This window comes from Lynx rufus, unplaced genomic scaffold, assembly GCF_022079265.1.
Source record: "Lynx rufus isolate CCGP_SWC_20201006 ecotype Redwood Valley unplaced genomic scaffold, mLynRuf1.p SCAF_9, whole genome shotgun sequence".
NCBI lineage: Eukaryota > Metazoa > Chordata > Mammalia > Carnivora > Felidae > Lynx > Lynx rufus.
In genome coordinates this window covers 60,797,819-60,818,042 of record NW_025814897.1, presented here as the reverse complement: position 1 = coordinate 60,818,042, position 20,224 = coordinate 60,797,819, and the positions used below count along the sequence as shown (strand labels likewise).

The 20,224-nt window shown below is 38.4% G+C and overlaps 2 protein-coding genes across 2 annotated transcripts; one reads left to right on the top strand and one right to left on the bottom strand.

The window, feature by feature from the left end:
* Window positions 1-7,024: 7,024 nt before the first annotated feature.
* LOC124505933 (olfactory receptor 51I2-like) lies at window positions 7,025-7,987 on the top strand. The gene has a single exon (XM_047071983.1). The coding sequence runs from the start codon at window positions 7,025-7,027 to the stop codon at window positions 7,985-7,987; it is 963 nt and encodes a 320-aa protein (XP_046927939.1).
* Window positions 7,988-18,402: 10,415 nt separating this feature from the next.
* On the bottom strand, window positions 18,403-19,356 carry LOC124504556 (olfactory receptor 51E1). Its single transcript, XM_047069977.1, has one exon. It carries the CDS (start codon window positions 19,354-19,356, stop codon window positions 18,403-18,405), a length of 954 nt encoding a protein of 317 aa, XP_046925933.1.
* Between the last annotated feature and the right edge of the window lie 868 nt (window positions 19,357-20,224).

Genomic DNA, 20,224 nt, shown 5'->3' with positions numbered 1-20,224 from the left:
AGAAGATAAAGTTATGGAAAAAGAGGAAGCTGAGAAAAAGAGAGATAAAAAAATCCAGGAGTATGAGGGGAAAATTAGAGAACTAAGTGATACACTAAAAAGAAATAATATACGCATAATTGGTATCCCAGAGGAGGAAGAGAGAGGGAAAGGTGCTGAAGGGGTACTTGAAGAAATAATAGCTGAGAACTTCCCTGAACTGGGGAAGGAAAAAGGCATTGAAATCCAAGAGGCACAGAGAACTCCCTTCAGACGTAACTTGAATCGATCTTCTGCACGACATATCATAGTGAAACTGGCAAAATACAAGGATAAAGAGAAAATTCTGAAAGCAGCAAGGGATAAATGTGCCCTCACATATAAAGGGAGACCTATAAGACTCGTGACTGATCTCTCTTTTGAAACTTGGCAGGCCAGAAAGAATTGGCACGAGATTTTCAGGGTGCTAGACAGCAAAAATATGCAGCCGAGAATCCTTTATCCAGCAAGTCTGTCATTTAGAATAGAAGGAGAGATAAAGGTCTTCCCAAACAAACAAAGAAAGTGTGAGTCCATAGTAATATTCAAAACAAAGAGGGAGAAGAGAAGAAGGAAAAAATAACTCTTCTTTAGAAAGTACTGATAGATTTAGATCTGAACAATAAGAACACAAAATCATATGTGTAAAATTCCTACCAAAAATGTCCAATCTGAATCTAACCATGAGAAAGTAATCAGAAAAATCATGTATATAAGAAGCACCACACACACAAACACACACACACACAAACACACATACACACATACACACACACCCCAGCCCGGAATCTTAAGAAAGGCAATTTTGGGGGCGCCTTGGTGGCTCAGTCGGTTGAATGCCAGACTTTGGCTCAGGTCATGATGTCACAGTTAGTGAGTTTGAGCCTTGTGTCAGGCTGTGTGCTGACAGCTCAGAGCCTGGAGCCTGCTTTGGATTCTGTTATCTCCCTCTCTCTCTGCCCCTCCCCCACTCACACTCAGTCTCTCTCTCTCAAAAATAAATAAACACTAAAAACAAATTTTTTAAAGCAATTTTGTAAAAACTATGTTGGAGAATTAATCTAAATTAAAAGAGATTAAAGGGATATAACAACCAAATACTACCATTAACCAGTAATTATTAGGACAATTGTGAAATCTGAATATGTACTGTATATTGGCAATATTATTAGGTTAGTATAATTTGCTTAGGTTTGAAAACAGTTTTCTCATCATGTAGGAGAATCTATTTTTAGGAGGTCCATAGTTAATGTTTATTGAGAAGGATTGTAATGTCTACAATTTACTTTCAAATGAGTCTGCTGAGGGGAGTCTGGGTGGCTCAGTCGGTTGAGGGTCCAGTTCTTGATTCTCTTGATTTCGGTTCAGGTAATGATCCCGGGGTCATAGGACTGAGCTCTGCATCAGGCTCATGCCAAGTGTGGAATCTGCTTAAAATTCTCTCTCTCTCCCTCTCTCTCTCTCTCTCTCTCTCTCTCTCTCTCCCTCTCTCTCTCTCTCTCTCTCTCTCTCTCTCTCTCTCTCTCTCTCTCCATCTGTCCCTCTCCCTCATTTGGTCTCTCTCTCTCTTTCAAATAAAAATAAAATAGTTTTTTTAAAAATGAGTCTGCAGAGGAGCGCCTGGGTGGTTCAGTTGGTTAAGCATCCAACTTCAGCTCAGGCCATGATCTCATCGTTCATGAGATTGAGCCCTGCATCAGGCTCTGTGCTAACAGTTCAGAGTCTGAGGACTGCTTGGGATTCTGTGTCTCCCTCTCTCTCTGCCCCTCCCCTGCTCAGGCTCTGTCTCTCTCAAAAAGAAATAAACGTTTAAAAAATTATTTTAAATGAGTCTGCAGAAAAAGTGTGCACGTGTGTGGTATGTGTGTTTGTGTGTGTATGCACACATGCGTGGGATGGCCAGGAGGGAGAGACCAAGCAAGCTACATGCCCATGATCCTAGTATCTCAAGAGAGACAGTACAGTGTCTCAGGTAATTATTGAATGAATGCTGAGAGTGATCCTAAGACTGAGACTGGGTAAGGTAATCTGCTGGTGTTCAGAATACAGAATTCAAATGCAAAGGAAGCAAAAAAAAATTATATTTCCTCTTGACTAGAATATGCTTTTCATTAAGACTTGACTTGGGATTTTGCCCACTCCCATCCTAAGCCAAGTAAGGGGTTTCAATAGTGATCCCCAAGCACTTGTGCTTCCTCCAATTGTAGTACTTAATACATTATACTGTAATTATAAATAGTTACATTACATTTGAGACTTTGAAATCCTTAAAGCTAGGGGTCAGTGCTGATGTTCTAGTTATTTCTGTGTTCTCAGTGCTTAACTTGGGCCTGGCACACAAAAACACATTGCTCAACAAATGATGTTTCAGCGAATGCACAAATGAAGACAGTGAAAGGACATAGCATAAAGCCTATGGGTCTGGTCAGAAATAAAGATCTCTGGGTGTAGGGTCTAGCACTCCTCAGTTTACCTCCAAATGTAGGCAGTAGAGGATGAACCTATAACTGCACAGCCCTGGTGAGTGGATCTCCCAGCTTTTTTTTACTGCTGTAATAGTCACCTACTACTTTCTCCACCCTAAGTGGAAGACTCTTATCCTTCCAGGAAGAGATTAAAGGTTCTGTCTTCTGTGTCTTGTTTCTTGATCTTCCCTCTTCTACTCTCTTTGCAGCTTGTACACACGTCTCTCAGAGAACTTATCACCTGCTACTGAAATCATCTATTGTACTGATCTATTCTAGTGCCTGGAAGGCAATACTGATTACATTGAATGCCTTCATTATCCACAAAAGGGATTGGCCCAGACATGGCTTCAGGAATATTATTTGAATAAATCTATTTATAAATCATAATTCCTGAACAAATATCCTCATGTCTATTTAACAACTAGTTTCTAAGTTCACACCACACTCAAAGCAATGAAAGCTATAGATAAAGCTCTTCACAGCTGTGGAGCAAATGGGCATCCTTTGTTCCAAAAGGGCATCTTCTTGATCAAGTACAGTTTTACTCTGGCCTTCCATGATTGCCTGAGATTACAATATTAGAGACTCTAGACTTTGGTTACACATCACTCTATTTTGCTTTAGCTCTTAAAATTCATTGTCCCTGGGATAGGGACACCTTCATTCCAAAATTATCCCAAAAAGACCACCGGGGCAGGCACTTTCTTCACTGACAGGTGCATTGCCATAAAACTGGGGAGTTGGCAAGTTGAAGTAGAATTTATAGGCCAATGTTAGGAAATACAAATGTTCTCTTAAGATTCTTATGCAAATATTTCTTTGAATCCTGATATCAATTCTTTTGGTATACATCTAGAAGTAGAATTGCTAGATGATATGGTATTTCCACTTTTAATTTTTTGAGTACCTGCATATTGTTTTCCATAGTGGCTACACCAGTTTACATTACTGCCAACAGTGCACGAGGGTTCCAATTTATTCACATCCTCACCAATATTTGTTATCATTTGGATTTTCCTTTCTTTTCTTCTTTTGATGATAGCAATACTAACAGTTGTGGGATGATATCTCATTGTGGTTTTGATTTGCTTTTCCCTAATAATTAGCGATGTGTTAACACCCTTACATATACCTATTGCCCATTTGTATATTTTTGAAGAAATGTATGTTCAATTCCTTTGCCAACTTTTTAATCAGGTTATTTAGTTTTTTTGCTATTAAGTTGTAAGAGTTCCTCATATATATTTTTATATTCATCCTTTATCAGGTATGTGGTTTGCAAATATTTTCTCCTATTCCATGGGTTGCCTTTTTACTTTGTTGTTCTATTTTCTGTGCATTAATTTTTTTAAGTTTACTTATTTATCGAGAGAGAGAGAGAGAGAGAGAGAGAGAGAGAGAACCAGCAGGGGAGAGGCAGAGAGAGAAGGGAACAGAGGATCTGAAGCCGGTTCTGTGCTTACAGCAGAGAGACAAATGCAGGGCTCAAACTCACAAACTGTGAGATGGTGACCTGAGCCTAAGTCTGACACTTAACCAACTGAGCCACCCAGGTGCCCCATAGGCATTAAATTTTTAGTCTGATGTAGCTCCACTTGTCTAATTTTGCTTTTATTGATTTTGCTTTTGGTGTCATATCCAATAAATTATTGCTAAGTCTAATGTCACAAAGATTCTTCTCTATGTTTTCTTCTATAAGTTTTACAATCCCAGGTCCACTTTTCTGTATATTGTATAGTATAAGCGTCCAATGTCATTCATTTGCATGGAGATACCCAGTTTTACCAACACCATTTGTTTACGAGACTGTCTTTTCCCCATTGCATATTCTTGGGACCCTTGTAAAAAACCAGTTGACTGCATGTGTCATTCATTTCTGGGCTCCCTATCCCAAATGTCAGTTTTTATATGAAAACTGTCTTTTTTTTAATTTTTAAAATAATCTCTGTACCCAGTGTGAGTCTTGAACTCACATTCCTGAGATCAAGAGTTGCGTGCTCTTCCAACTGAGACAGCCAGGTGCCCCAGTACCATACTGTTTTAAATTACTATAGATTTTTAATGTACTGTGAAATCAGGAAGTGTAATGCCTCCAGCTTTTTCCTTCTATCTCAAAACTGATTTGACTATTTTGGGTCTCTTGTGGCTCCATATGAATTTTAGGATTGTTTTTTCCTATTTCTGTAAAAAATGTCATTGAGATTTTGATAGGAATTGTACTGCACTCATAGATCACTTTGGGTAATATGAATATTACCCAAAATATGAATATTTGGACAATATTAAATCTTTTAATCCATGAACATACAATGCCTTTCCATTTATTTGTGTCTTAATTTCTTTTATCAATGATTTACAGTTTTCTGTGTATAAGTCATCTCCTTGGTTAAGTCTATTCCTAAATATTTTATTCTTTTTCATGCTATTGTTAGTGGGATTGTTTTAGTAATTTTCTTTTTGGATAGTTCACTGTTAGCATATAGAAACACAACTGATTTTTGTATATTGATTTTGTTTCCTTCAACTTTACTATGTTTATTAGTTCTAAAAGTTTTTTAATGGAGTTTTGGGAGTTTTCTATACATAAGATCATGTTGTCTGCAAAGAAAGATAATTTTACTTCTTATGTTTCAATTTGGATGGTTTTATTTCTTTTTCTTGTCTAATTGCTATGGTTAGGACTTTCAGTTCTGTGTTGAACAGAAGCGGAAAGAATGGGCATCCTTGGAAGGAAAATATTTTAGTTTTTCACTGTTGAGTATTTTAGTATGTTGAGGTACATTACTTACATATCTAGATTTCCATTATCATTGCAGCATTATTCACAATAGCCAAGATCCAACAATCCAAATGTCCATCAAAAGGTGAATAAAGAAAATGTGGTATATACATACTGTAGAATATTATTCAGCCTTAAAAAAAAAAAAGGAAATCCTGCAATTTGCAACAAGGAAACTTTTGGAATTCATTGATATGTCTATTACCTCGACTATGATGATAAATTCATGAATGTATGCATATGTCAAATTTTATTAAATGAATACATTAATAATTTTTACACATCAATTATACTTTAATAAAGCTGCCATGCACACACATGCACACACACAGAGATACTATTGCATTTCAGTCCTGTGGCTTCTTCATATTTTCAATTTATTTCACTCTATTAGAAAAAAAAAGGAAACTCCTGGGGATGGAACAAGATAGCAAGGAAAATTTCCTAGGTTGGAAGACACTCTGTATCTCTAAAAACATAAAAATAGAGATATGGAAGCTCCCAGTAAACATGTGTACCCCCATTCATCTCTCTCTACATTGGGACCCTTTATTACCCATCTATCTTCTCAGGTTGCTTGATACATATTTGCTGTGCAACAGAATGGGGCTTTCACAATGTCACATGAAGAACAGACACAGAAAGTGGCAGTTCTTAACCTGCATGAACAATCCTAAGGGCCAAGGAGAGAGTGGAGGGAAAGAGACACAATGAACCCTGTGTTTCTGAAAGGTACCATTTAGCAGGGCCAGAAATTGTTCTGTGTGACTCCAGATGTCTGATCTGATATCACTAAAGAGAAAAGTAAAGGAAAAACTGAAATGCCCAGAAAAATTTCCTGCAGATGTGGTAGAATGGATGAACCTACAGATGATGAGGATTCTACACCTCTCCTCCACATCTCAGTTGCTTAAATATCTCATTTTCCCTATAACCCTCTATGCCAACACACATATCCCACACATTTTCCATTGCCCAAGAAAAAACAAGTATAGATTATCCTCTGGGCTGTGGCTTGGACATCCCTGGGGAATAGCAACTCGCTAAGGTATCCAGCCAGTGGTATAAAGGTAAGTATCTTAGTTGCAGTTTTTCTGGGCTCCTTCAGGATGTGAAGAGGTAGAGAAGGCTATGACAAGCAAGGTAAGTACCTTGGGGCCAAAATACAATCCCTTCTATACTACTTAGAAGGATGGAGGTCTGGTTAGTGAGTCTGAGATTCCCCTCTCTTCAGCTGCTGCCAGGAGGAGGAGCCAATGGTAAGGAGATGAGCATATGTCAGAAGCAGGAAGAAAAGTAAGGAGGCCTGGACTTCCAGAGACAGCAGATCTATGCCCCTAGATGAAGCAGAGGAAATGAAGGAGTCTACTTTCCTAAAGCACAGAAATTTACTGATTCAGAGAATTATTCAGAAACCCAGCTCTGTGTCCAAGAAAATTAGTACCCCTTTGTTTCTCTAAGTAGGGCAACAGTATACGTGAAATGTAAATCCATTTCAGTCATTTATTTTCCAGTAATTATGAGGAAGTGAAAATATCCCCTACATTCTGCATTTGTTTGGGGGACATATTAGCTAATATATGTACATTCCTGGAATGGTTAATAATACAAAGAGCTGAGAAGATGAGAAATAATTAATGAAAAATTATATACAGCATAAACAAATATCTTCCTAATAACAAGTGTCCTGTCACCATCTTTCTGTCTGCCCAGACTGAAGAGGTCACATCTTTCTGGAGATTTCAACTGCTTCCCAAAGATGCTCCCTTCCCAGACCTATGTCAACATCTCCTTCTTCCAGCCACATGCCTTCCTGATGATTGGCATCCCAGGGCATGAGGCTGTTCATGGATGGATCTCTATCCCCTTCTCCTCCATGTACACTGTGGCCCTCACTGGAAACTGCCTGATCCTCTTGGCTGTGAGGAAGACTCCCAGCCTGCACCAGCCCATGTACTACTTCTTGTCCATGCTGGCCCTCACTGATGTGGGCCTCACCCTGTCCACACTGCCCACCACCTTGGCTGTGCTCTGGTTTGACCACAGGCTCATAGGCTTCAATGCCTGCCTGGTCCAGATGTTCTTCCTCCATTCCTTCTCTGTGGTGGAGTCGTCGGTGCTCCTGGCCATGTCATTTGACCGCTTTGTGGCCATCTCGAACCCTCTTCGCTATGCAACTGTCCTTACCAATAATGTCGTCATCAGGATTGGAATGGCCACTGTGGCCCGTGCTGCCCTGTCTCTCTTCCCAGTGCCTTTCCTGCTTAAACGCTTGAACTTCTGCCCTAACAAAATCCTTTTGTCCCACTCATTCTGTTTTCATCCTGATGTGATGAGAAGAGCCTGTGCTGACATCACCATAAACATCTTCTATGGGCTCTATGTGGTATTGTCCACTGGAGGCATAGACTCTCTGCTCATCATCCTATCCTATATTCTCATCCTACACATAATCCTGGGACTGGCATCTCCCAGGGAGCGCATCCAAGCCTTCAACACCTGTGTTTCCCATATCCTGGCTGTCTTTGTCTTTTTCATTCCAGGCATTACCATGTCCATGATCCACCGTTTTGGGAGGCACTTGTCCCCCATTGCACATGCCCTGGTTGCCTATGTATACCTGATGGTACCCCCTGTGCTCAACCCCATCATCTACAGTGTGAAATCCAAGCCCATCAGGGAAGCCATGCTTAGGATGCTAAAGAGAAAAGGCCAAGACTGATCAAACTATGAAACATAATTGGGTCCGGGTACCATAAAGGAAACGTGTTGCTGTACTTTGCAGGAACCTGCTACCCTCATAAAGCATTGAAAATTCCTACTCAGGAAGTGGGAAGACCATCAGGATCATTTATGTTTCAAATTTACATTCATGATTTACTTTTTACTGTAAATAGTGCTGAGGATTAAAGACTGAAAAATATATTAAACATGATCCTTTCTCTCCAGAAACACATTCTTGTATGAGGATAAAGGCAAGTAAATACACACCAGCATACAAGTACAATAATAAAGTCCTGTACAAGAGGTTACTAGAGGAACTGCAAATGGGTAGTGGCCAGAAATTGCCTGGGAAGATCAGAAAACCTCTACAAAGGAGGGAATGCTTTTTATTTCACCTTGAAAAATGTGTAGGGTTTCTCTAGGCAAAGTAGGAATTCAGTAAGAAAGAGAAAAATCCAGGAAAAAAGAGCAATATGAAATAAAAGGCTCCATGTTTTGAAGAAGTAAATGTGTTCATGGAAAGTTAAGCATGCCTGCGCTTCTTTATGTCTCTACCACTTGTTATACCTACACAGGTGTGACTGTGGCATAGGGTTTGAAGAGGGAGTGGTATGGGATGAAGCCAGAAGATTGTACAATTTGTACAGAATTATACAGAACTGCACATACTAACATAACTTATATGCTAAGTGTATATACTATGCTAGGTAGTTTGGTTTGCCAAAAAATATATAAATCATTTATTAAAAATTTTACTATAAAATAAGTTAGGAGTATGTATTGCAGGTTAAAAGTGTACTGACGTACAAGTAAACTAGAGCCAAAAGACTATCAGCTTAAGTTTTTATCTGGTCTCAGGGTCTTCCCAGACACCATTCACTTTGCTGCAATGTTCTCATCTCCCCACCTACCTATATCTCATTTCTAGCTACACTTCTTATTAGTCAAGTAGAAGCCTAATTTCTCAGAAAATTCTCTCCAATTCTCTTCTCCACATTATTCACTGGACTGTGTCTCCTATGCAATATATGCACATATGCAATATGCAACAGTCTATCACTCAACTAGACTGTAAACCCCAAGCATGCCAAAATATACTCAGTTTCTAATGGTGTTTGTGGAGTAATAGCTGCTTAATGATTCTTTTGAATATATAAATGAATTTGAATGGGGAAAAAGAATACATATAAATGATTGCAAAAGTTTGTGAAAAGCCTTCTAGTTGAGCTTGGATAGCTGACCTGGAGATGTGAGAGGTGCAAAACAGCTAACTGATTGAACTAAGGTTCCTCACCTAGTGAAGGTTTCCTACTTTTTCACCCTATGGGATCTCCTGGGCCCTTTTCCCAGACTTTATGCCCTTCACACATCAGTGAAATACTCTGGCTCCATAAAGAATTTTTGTAGGAAAAAAATTACAATACTAAGATTTTTTAATATATTTCTGCTTGAGTATACCTTCATACAAAGTGAAGCTGAAAGGGGATGTCTGTCTCTCTTCTTAACCACTCCCCATCCTCTCAAAAGTATGAGGTTCAATAGCACAATATCTTAGTATATACTGTCTGCACTGGGTTATAGTGGTTAAGAACACAAACTGTAGAGTCAGGAAACAAACCTTATTCAAATTCTAAACCTGTCTCTTACACTTACCAGCTATCTAACTTGGGAGGATTTTACCTTTTATGTGTTAACAAATTGTTTATTCTTTAGTGACCCCTATGTGCCAAGCACTCTGCTAGTTGATCATAATATAAAGGTACCAAAACCAAACTTGATTTTTTTATGGAAGGAATACACATCAATTAAATATCTCTGACTTCTTCAGTCACCAGTTGCAAAAAATGTCCCTTCTTTTAAAGGCTCTTGTAATTATCTCAACCCATATGAATATAAACTCCCTGTCTTAAGGTCAACTGTGCCATATAACACAACACAATCACAGGAGTGGTATTTTACCACATTTGAAGATTTGCGGGACTAGACTACATATATACCGAAATAAATGTAAATTTACAATGAATTAAGAGCTATCCATTTAGGCTCCTCTTCCCCCAGTAGACTATAAATTCAATGAAGGAAGAGCCTAACACTTTTGTTCTACACTGCATTCTGAATGCAAGGTTTGCACTCATTTTAATAGTACTTAATGTTAATAGCACTAAAAATGCATTCAGTTACTATATTAGTTTTCCACTGCTGCATTAAAAAATTACAAAAAAAATTGTATCTTGAAATAACACCCATTTATTACTTCACATTCTGGAGGATGGGCTTGGCTAGATTCTCTAACTGGGGGTCTCATAAGGCCAAAATCAAAGTGTCAGCCAACTGGGTTCTTACCTGGAAGCCCTGGAGAAGAATCTGTTTCCAAGTTCATTTGAGCTGTTGGCAGAAGCCAGTTCCTTAAGGTTGTGCAACTGCTGTCTATTGGTCTTCCTCAGTTCCTTAAGGCTCCACACTCCTTCTCACATGACCCTCTTCATCACCAAACTAGCAACAATGCATCACATTCTTCTCATGCTTTGAATATCTCTAACTTCTGTCACCAGCTAGCTGCAGAAATGTCTCTTCTTCTAAGGGCTCATGTGGGCTCAAGCACACCTATCTTAAAGTCAGCTGTGCCATATAACAACATAATCATAGAATTGATATTTCACATATACAAAGGTTTTGGGAACTAGAACAGGATATTTTTGTAGTGTTTTAGAATTCTGCTCACCATGGTGACTAAATAAATAGATTAATTAATAGATGAAAGTACACAATAAACGTATTTCACCTGTTCAAAGAATCAGGAATGGCTTTTCTCAAAAAGTGATAATTATGGTAATGTCCAAATTCTGAATACAAGTTAACTAGGAAAAAGGAGAGTGTTTAGGGGAAGGTATATTAGGCACTGTCTCCAAAGAACTTGTGGAAAGGGAAGCATGGCACAGTAAAGGAATGGAATGAAAAGTAGTACTACCAGGAAGTCAAAGAGCAAAGAACCTATGGCTTAAGATAAATGTGAAGAACATAAATGAGAACCAATCAGAAATATGGGAAATAATTAGTGTGTTAATCAGGGATGAGGATCATTTTGACATGACCACATTTATTTTAAAAACATCATTTTTTATATTTTGTTGTAGAGAACATATTAAATTATCAGTTAGAAGGCTAGCAAAATAGTCAAGATGAGATTTAGTGGAAACTTGGACTAGGGGTGTGGAGATAAAGAGAAGGAGATGGGTTCAAACTTATATAAGTAGAAATTATATAACTTGACTTTGGATCAAATATGAAGACTAAGAGAAGAAAAAGGAAAGGCCAAGGATGACTGATAGTTTGGGACACTTCAGGGTAAATGGTGGCATGATTAACTGAAATATGAAACATGAATAAAGAAACTTATTTGGGCAAAGAATATCATGAGTTCAATTATGGACACTCTGAGCCTGAACTCCCCTGAAAGCATCCAAATGACTAGAATACACAGGCCATTAGACTTATAGCCCAGGAACTCTCGACTAGCCAAATGGTCTACACTAGAGATAAAATTTAAGTCATGATATACAGATGGCAATAAAAGCCATCAACCCAAGTGTCACTGCATAACAACTAAAGGGCTAATTTCAGGCCCTCATATACCATGTTCTCTCATAAGCCGAAGTAGAATGTATGTGGCAAAGGAAACTGTGAAGTACTGAGAGAGATAAGAGGAAAACCACGAGTGTGATGCCATGGATGGCAAAGGAAGTAAATGTATCAAGAAAGAGGTAGTAGTCAACTGTGTTGAATGTTGTTGAGAAGTCAAGGAAGGTAAGGACTTAAAACCTCAGACACACAGAGTTCCTTGATGATGATAGTGAATGCCTTTGGTAGTCTGATGGAAGACAAAGTTATATTGCAGTAATGAAAGAGTTAGATGAAAGATGCACACATGGAGATAAGTTATAGATAACTTCTGTAAGACATTGGCTAAGAAAGGAAAGAGATGAAAGAGGAATATAGGATCTAGGCAGGTTTATACTTGTTGTTTTTAATATGGAAGAGACTTGAACATAATGAATGCTGGAAATGATTGAGATGATAAGTTTGAATATCCAAGAGGGAGAAGGAACAATAATGTAAATTTCCTGAGGTGAGAGGACATTGACCAAAAGAAAATTAACAAAAGCCTATATAAGACCCAGTTTGGTGTCATCTTGATTCATAAACACTTTGTGATAATTATGCTAATGTAAGGAAATACCTCCTCTTTTAAGAAATTCATACCTCCAATGTTTTTTCTGGAAGGATAATCAGCAGTCTTATCGGAGCCCCTCGCTTTCCAGGTTTTGTTTCCTTTAGTTTCTAAGCTATTTATTCAACCAATATTTATTTAGTGTTGTATTTGCAAGGCTAGACTACTTTAAAAACAAAAATATGTTCAGTGATGACACAGTTTTCATTTATACAAATGGTGCAAATATGGGTTGGTGGAGGGTTGCAGGTAAAAGGGTTTGGCTCTACATAGTTTTTTTTTTTAGGAACTCGCTGCTGGTGGTTTACCATATGCAACACGTGGATTCCCAAGTCACATGCAGTGTCAACATTGAAGACTAGATAGGAGAGTTTTTAAGCCAGGTCTAGAAGCTGCACACATCACTTCCATTCACATTGAAAGTAATGGCTAGAATTTAATCATACCCAACTTACAGGAGGCTGGGAAATGCCTAGCTGTGTGTCCTGGATGCAGATGAATTAGTGTGGTGAATAGTAGTCAATGTCTGTCATAAGCATCTACTATGCCCCAGGCACATCTACTATGTCCCAGGATGCAATGATGAAGAGGTTCAATGAAACAGTGCCCTCATACACTTACATACAATTCAGCAGCAAATACAGGTATTAAATAAGCATTTCTCAAACATAATGAGTATTACAAGAGAAGAAGAAAGTGTCTTGTGGGAATACCTATCAGGGAACCCAAGGATTCAAAAGGGAAATGAATCACATGTTTCAGAGGTCACATGTTTCAGAGGTTCTTATTTTAATTTCTTGGTTAAGACTGTTTTCACATCATACTGAAGACAAAATCTGTTAACCCTTGGAAATAGTCCCCTCAGAAGCAGAACTGTCTGATTCCTATGCTTCTACAACCCAACGGTCTTCTTGTTTCATACCACACAATACCCCAAATAAAGTACAGTCCTGAAGGATCCCTCACCAGCTACTAGTCACCCTCAAATGGCCAATGTTATCTCTGTCTGCCATCCCACACTTCCCATCTTAGCCAGGGGCTCCCAAACCTTGCTATCTATCAGAATCACTTATGGACCCTTTTTAAATTTCTATCTTGCTGAGCCCTATGCCAGACTTCCTGAATCAGAATCTACAATAACTATAGGTCAAAGCAAAAAGGAAAAGCAAAATTACAAGTTATTTTCAACTGAATGAAAATTAAACATATGGAATTTGTGAGATGCAGGCTGAAACAGTACTTAGAGGGAAATGCATAGCACTACAGTACCTGTATAAGAAAAAAAGATCCCAGTAACCTCAGCTTCCACCTTAAGAATCTAGAAAAATAAGAGGAAGTTAAATCCAATGTAAGCAGAAGAAAGAAAATAACAGAGAAAATCAACAAAACAGAAAAAAAAGAAAACAATAAAGAAAATCAATGAAACCAAAATATATTTCATTGAGAAAAGTATTAAGATTGGTAAGCCTCTAGCCAAACTGAACAGGAAAGAAAAAAGAGAGAAAACACAAACTGTCAATACCAAGAATGAGAGTGGTGATCTCACTACAGATGCTGCAGATATTAAAAGGATTGTAAGAAAATATACCAATAAATTTGACACCTTAGATAAGATGGAAAACTTCTTGGAAGACCTAAGACGTTCTAAGTTAGATAAAGAAAGGGTGATACATCTTTCACTCCTTCTTAAAGTCTTCCTTCCCATCAGCCACCTTTTCTAAGGATACTTTTTACTAGAAGTAATTTTTACTATATTTTTTAGTAATTTTACTAGAAGTAATTTTTAGTAATTTTTAGTAATTTTTAGTAATTTTTACTAGAAGTAACTTTTACTAGATTTACTAGATTTTTACTAGAAGCAATTTTTACCTTCCAAATGTCACACTCACTATCTTTGAAAGTGTGGCTTCTCTCTACTGATATATCTATATTTTAATAAGGAACAATAACTCACAAAAACAGCTTAAAAACAAAGGTAGGGAATACATTTCCTGTCAATCGTGGTCGTGAAAAAGATGAAAGGGAAGAATAAGAGAAGAAGGAGGAGGAAATGGATTTGGAAGTAAGTCAGGGATCTGGACATGTCTGGGAAGAAGACCTTGGAAGAAGAGCAGCTGATTCTCCATCCCCTTGTTCTTTAACTTTCTTAGAATTAAAAGCCCTGTATCCTGTTGGCTCCCTTAGTTGTAGAAAAGGCAGACTACAATCTGATTCTGCATCATCTTCACTCCCTTTGGATCCAGTCTAACATAAAGAAAGCTATGAGATGTCCGGGAATGAACAAGAAGTTTTGAGAATACAATAGTGCCCCCCTACCCATGGCTTCACTTTCCGTGGTTTCAGTTACCCACAATCAACTGTAGTCTGGAAGCAGATGAATCTCCTTCTAACATATCATCAGAAAGTCAGTAGTTGCCTAACACTACATCACAATGCTTACATCAGTCACCTCACTTCATCTCTTCATGTAGGCATTTTATCATCTCACATCATCATAAGAAGAAAGGTGAGTATACAGTACAATAAAATATTTTGAAAAAGAGACACTACATTCATATAACTTTTATTACAGTATAATTGTTCTATTTTATTATTAGTTATGTTGTTAATTTCATATTGTGCCTAACTTATAAATCAAACAATATCATAGGTATGTATATATAGAAAAAAGCATCATACAGTACATATAGCATATATCATCTGCAGTTTCAGGCATCCACTGAGGGTCCTAGAATGTATCTCCTGTGGATAGGAAGTGGGACTACTGTACCTTAAGAGATAAACAACAAACATCAACTCTGAAATCCTAAACCAATGGTATAATACGGCACTTTCCCAAATTCAGGTCTATCTTAAAGACAGACTCTCCACATGTATGCTCATTGCATCCAAAGGAGTCTTATTTCAATTTAATTAAAGTAATAATATAGTATATTTTATTAACTTGAGCGTATATGACTCAGAAGCTCACTCAAACTTTTCTGAACTGTAAATGGTCCAGTTCTAAAGTATGAACCAAGAGGTTTAGGGACACTAAAGAGAAAATGCCTCTTTTGGCCTGACAAATGATAAAAGAGTTTCATTTTATCAAGTGTTGCTAAAAAGAAAAAATGGCAAAAGGCAATTCAAAGGAAACAGAGTGAAATAGAGGATTTAAAAGTGCATGAAATCATTGAGAGATAGCAAGTATTATAAAGTAGCTGAAAAACACACTACGTGGAAAAATTAGAGATTTTACACAGAAAAAATAAGATGGGAACATATATAAAAGTAAAAAAGAATGGCCTACTGTCATTCTAAGAAGTAACTCTGTATGGGAGGCAATAAAAGATCCTCAATGGATTTTAAGTAGGGGAGCAACATAATCGGAATTGTGTTTGGAAAAATTCCTGCAAACTACATGGGATTTAGGACTCGTGCACAAGATGTTTAAGGCAAGGAGACAAATGTGAAAGTATGGCAATCCTCTAAGCAAGAGGTAAGTATCTGGACCAGAACACTGGTAAGCAGAATGGAGAACACAAGCCACATTTATGAAACATTTCTAAATAAACCTAAAAAAAATGACTGACTTATAGACTGAGATTTAGTATTATTCAGACTCCTCCAGGACCGAACAAAGGTCCAAGTGGCTGAGGCAGTAGGGTCAGAGGCAGCAATGCCTAAACAAAGGAAATGGAGAAGGTAAAAGGATACCTATGTGAAAGGCACATGATGAAGGTCTTTGCCAGAACATAGCCTAACTTCCAGCCAAATCTCCTGAAAGAGGCAGCCTATCCCTCTCATTCTAGTCCTTAACTCCAGGCCCTTCCAGGTGACCCAGTGAGTAGTCATTAAATAAATGACCAGAAATCTGACCTAGAAGTTAAAAGAGTCCTGCTATAGCTTTGTCTCTATCTGGCATTTAATAATTTAGTATTTATTAAAACATTAAAGGAAGGTGGTGGTGGTGGTGGTGTGTGTTTATACTCACAAAATGGTTAAGTCACTTAAGATTAAAGCCATGAAACTTATCATGAGCATACTATCACGGACTTGGAATCCCTTCTAAAATCTAGGATAATGGCTGTATCTTTAAATTAAAAAAAAATTTAAATGTGTCCGATTTATCTGTTGATTATCCCTGTATCTAACGGGCTTTCAAATACAAAACTGGTAACACACATTCATCATATGTCCATACAGAAGCATGCATACAAACACCTATTAAAAATCTGGAGAAATAAACACAAAAATGCTAACAATGTTTGTCTTTCAATGTGACAACTTTATTGGAGTTTATTATACTTTTCTTTTGTATTTGGGGAATGTCAAAAGTTTATTATACTGCTTTCCTAATAAGAATGAAAATCTGTCTGTTTCTCTCTCTTTAATTCTCTTTCTCTCAATCCCAATGTCAGGGCTTTACTGGGTAAGGGGCCACTCCTCTGCCCAAAATGACCAAAGCCTGCACTGACTCTAGTTCATGCTCCTAGTTCTGCTGGCCACCACTCACCTGAGCATATCAGATCCCATACTGCTCACAATTCTCATCTTCTGGATTCCAGTCCAAGAAATCACATGTGCTCTCTCTATACCCTCTCTAACAAGCAGTCTGCTAGCTATAGCCAGAAAATTCTGGTGGGTTCTGTGCCAAGCTTTCTACTATACTACCTGCTTCTGTTTAGGTCTAACAAGCGTTCCATGGGTAATGGTCTCATTTCTTCCCTGTCTATTCCTGCTGCACTCCTGTAGCGCCCACACCTTCTCCTTCCCATTCTGCTTCCATCTAGAAGTGTTGTGCCTAAGTAGACCTCTAGTACTATATTCATGCTAAATACTAGTCTTTATGGCCTCTCCTACAGCCTTGTTCTCCAAGCACTGATGTTGTGGGCTTCACCCACAGGGCCATTCAGAGCCTAGGGGATAGGCCGTATCCACTGATATGCTCTATTTAGTTTCTTTGGAGCCATGCTTGCCTTAACCTTGCTTCCCAGCTAGCCACATGGGCCACTGGCCTTGCTCAGCCTCATGATGCTTCCTGTTCTAGACCCCTGGTCTGTGAGAGACCTGTCATTTCTGTCATGAGCTTCTAGGTCTTCTCAGCTGCATTTCTCCAAAAAGTGTCTCTCTAGGTATTCTTTGAGTGACCCCACTGCTAATCATACTATTTTCCAAACTAGCCACTGTTTGGGAATGTCCCAAACACATTCTGCTGTTACTACCCAGGTATGGTGGCAAATGGACCAGGAACTATTGGAATTAAAGCCATCAGCAACATTAACAGGAAATTCCTATATGCAATACTAAATGAGTGAGGAAGGAAATTAAATACATCCCCTAAAAAAAAATGCAAGACTTTTGAAATGTCTAACTCACTACCTCACAGGTTTCTCTAACAGTCCCTCCCCACAATATGGATATCAAAAGACAATTTTTGTGACTTCATATAATTCACTGATCCCCATTAAGTATCAATTCTCCCATTGGTATAATGATGATTCTAATCATATTCCTACCCAGATAAAAACACTGATAAGATAGTGAAGGGAAAGTATCCATGATCTGTAAAAATGCTCAGAACAGAGTGTGTCATCTTTCATTAAGGTAGGTAACTGTAGTTTTTCAAGGTTCTACTCTAATCCTCTTGAGAGCTGGTTCCTAGAATAAAAGAAATTATTTATTCTCTGTGGAGATCATTTTGAAGAAAGAAATCCCGGTACATCTGTTTTCCTGGGATCCAATACAGTTGGGGATTCTGAAGAAAAAATCATAGTTTCAAGCAAGATTACCTGATTATATTGTGCTTTTGTGTTTATTTTACTCTTGCCATGCTTAACTTTTGATCAATGTCCCTTAGATGTACAACTCTCATCTCAGAAATGCTGTGGACTATCAATGCAAGCAGAGATTTGGACTAAATGGTTAAATGGGAAGAAATAGCTCTCCAGCCACAACCATCTCAGGGTTTTAATAATTATATAAAGAGAATTATAAAGTGAAAATAATATTTAAAAACAGGGATTGGGAGTGTATGGTTCTGCTGCCCCTATCCATACAGAGATTCTCCAACCAATTTCCTGTTTGAAGGTATCTGTTGTGTTTCTATTAGGGAAGGTTTTTTTTTCCTAATAATGTCTTCCAAAATGTTGATATTAAAATCTGAATTGAAAAACTTTGAGAGGAAAAGAAATTTTCACTGACACCTAGGGATCTGAAGTATGGGTGGTCACATGGAAAAGACGAAGGATACGCTGCCGGATCTCCTTTGTCTTCACTCCATAAACAATAGGGTTGAGCACAGGAGGAACAAGCAAGTAGGTGTTGGCCATAATGATGGGCAGGAGGGAGTCATGCCGCTTCCCAAAGCGGTGCACCATAGATAACCCAATGAAAGGTACATAGAATATGAAAACAGCACACACATGAGAGACACAAGTGCCAAATGCCTTTGCCTGGGCTTCACGTGTCAAGCCCAACACAGTCTTGAGGATAAGCAGATATGACAAGGAGATGAGAAGTGAGTCCAGGCCAATGGCAGAGATGATGACAATGAGGCCATAGATGATATTGACACGGATGTCAGCACAAGCCAGCTTCATGACATCTTGATGTAGGCAGTAGGAATGGGAAAGAATGTTGGAGCGGCAGAAAGGCAGCCGTTTGATGAAGATAGGCAGGGGTGCCATAAGTGAAGTACCCCGTACCACAGCAGCCACGCCAATCTTGGTAACACGAGGCAATGTTAGCACAGTGGCATGGCGTAGTGGGTGACAAATGGCCACATAGCGGTCAAAGGCCATGGCCAGCAGTACAGTGGACTCCATGCCAGATAAGGAGTGGATGGCAAACATCTGTAGAAGACAAGCATCAAACTGGATGGTAGTGGAATTGAACCAGAAGATGGCCATCATTCTGGGCATAGATGAAGTAGAGATAAGTATGTCAAGGCCAGAAAGCATGCAAAGAAAAATATACATGGGTTCATGTAGTCTGTGCTCAGTCCGCACAATGCAGATGACTGTCAGGTTACCTAGCACAGCAATAAGGTAGAGGGAGCATAACGGGAAGGCCAACCAGAACTGAGCTTTTTCCAAGCCTGGAAGGCCTATTAGAATGAAATATGTGGCACTAGATTCACTGCCATTGGTGTCCACCATAGTGAAGAAGAGGAGCCTCAACCAGTGCCAAGCAGGTACAGGCTGGAATACATAAATAAGCCATTGTCAGATACTCCAGGATCCCAAAACCATGCTTCCTTCCCTCCACCCTGATGTCCTATTCTCTTATCTAACTCTAATTTCATTGCCTATCCAAACTCTGATTCTATTCTAAACTCAATCTAACCACCATTTGTAACTCAAGGCCCAGTCCTAATTACTAATCCCACCTCTATATTCAATCCTGAAAACAAGTAAAATACTAAAACAAAAATTCTAAGCATATTTTACATCATTTAGTTCACAAAAAATAGGCTATTGACTGAGTATACAGACTTAGATGATATTTTTATGTTGTCCCATAATTTCCTCTACCCTGTCCTACCCTTATGCTCCCCTATGTTCAGTACCAACTGTAATTCTATCATTAGGCTATCTTTAAAACTAATTCTAATCCAAATATAGCAATACTAGCACAAATCAACATGGTAACCTAATCTTAGCACTAATCCTAATGATGTCTCTCATTCTAACCTTTACTCAGACTTTAACATTAATCTAATGCTTAATTCTGGAAGCTATTTCAAACTTGATCTAAAACTTAATAATACCTATTTTATTATGATAATCCCTAATCCAGTTTTAAAAACTGACAAACTAACTTCATTCTAAACTCTGACTCTATACTTTACTCCTGTTCAATGTCCATCCAGAGTCTTACATTGTCCAGACTATCCAGTTTGTATCATAAAAGGAACAATAGCTGTAGTGGGTGCCACTGGTATATCACTCAGATCCCCTCCACCAAACCAATGCACCTATATTTGCAGTGGGTGTGGAGTACTAAAGGCTCACAGTTCTCCCTTTC

Bases quoted from the DNA above. Each gene is read 5' to 3' on its own strand.
- LOC124505933 (XM_047071983.1), top strand. From the start codon at position 7,025: ATGCTCCCTTCCCAGACCTATGTCAACATCTCCTTCTTCCAGCCACAT.
- LOC124504556 (XM_047069977.1), bottom strand. From the start codon at position 19,356: ATGGTGGACACCAATGGCAGTGAATCTAGTGCCACATATTTCATTCTA.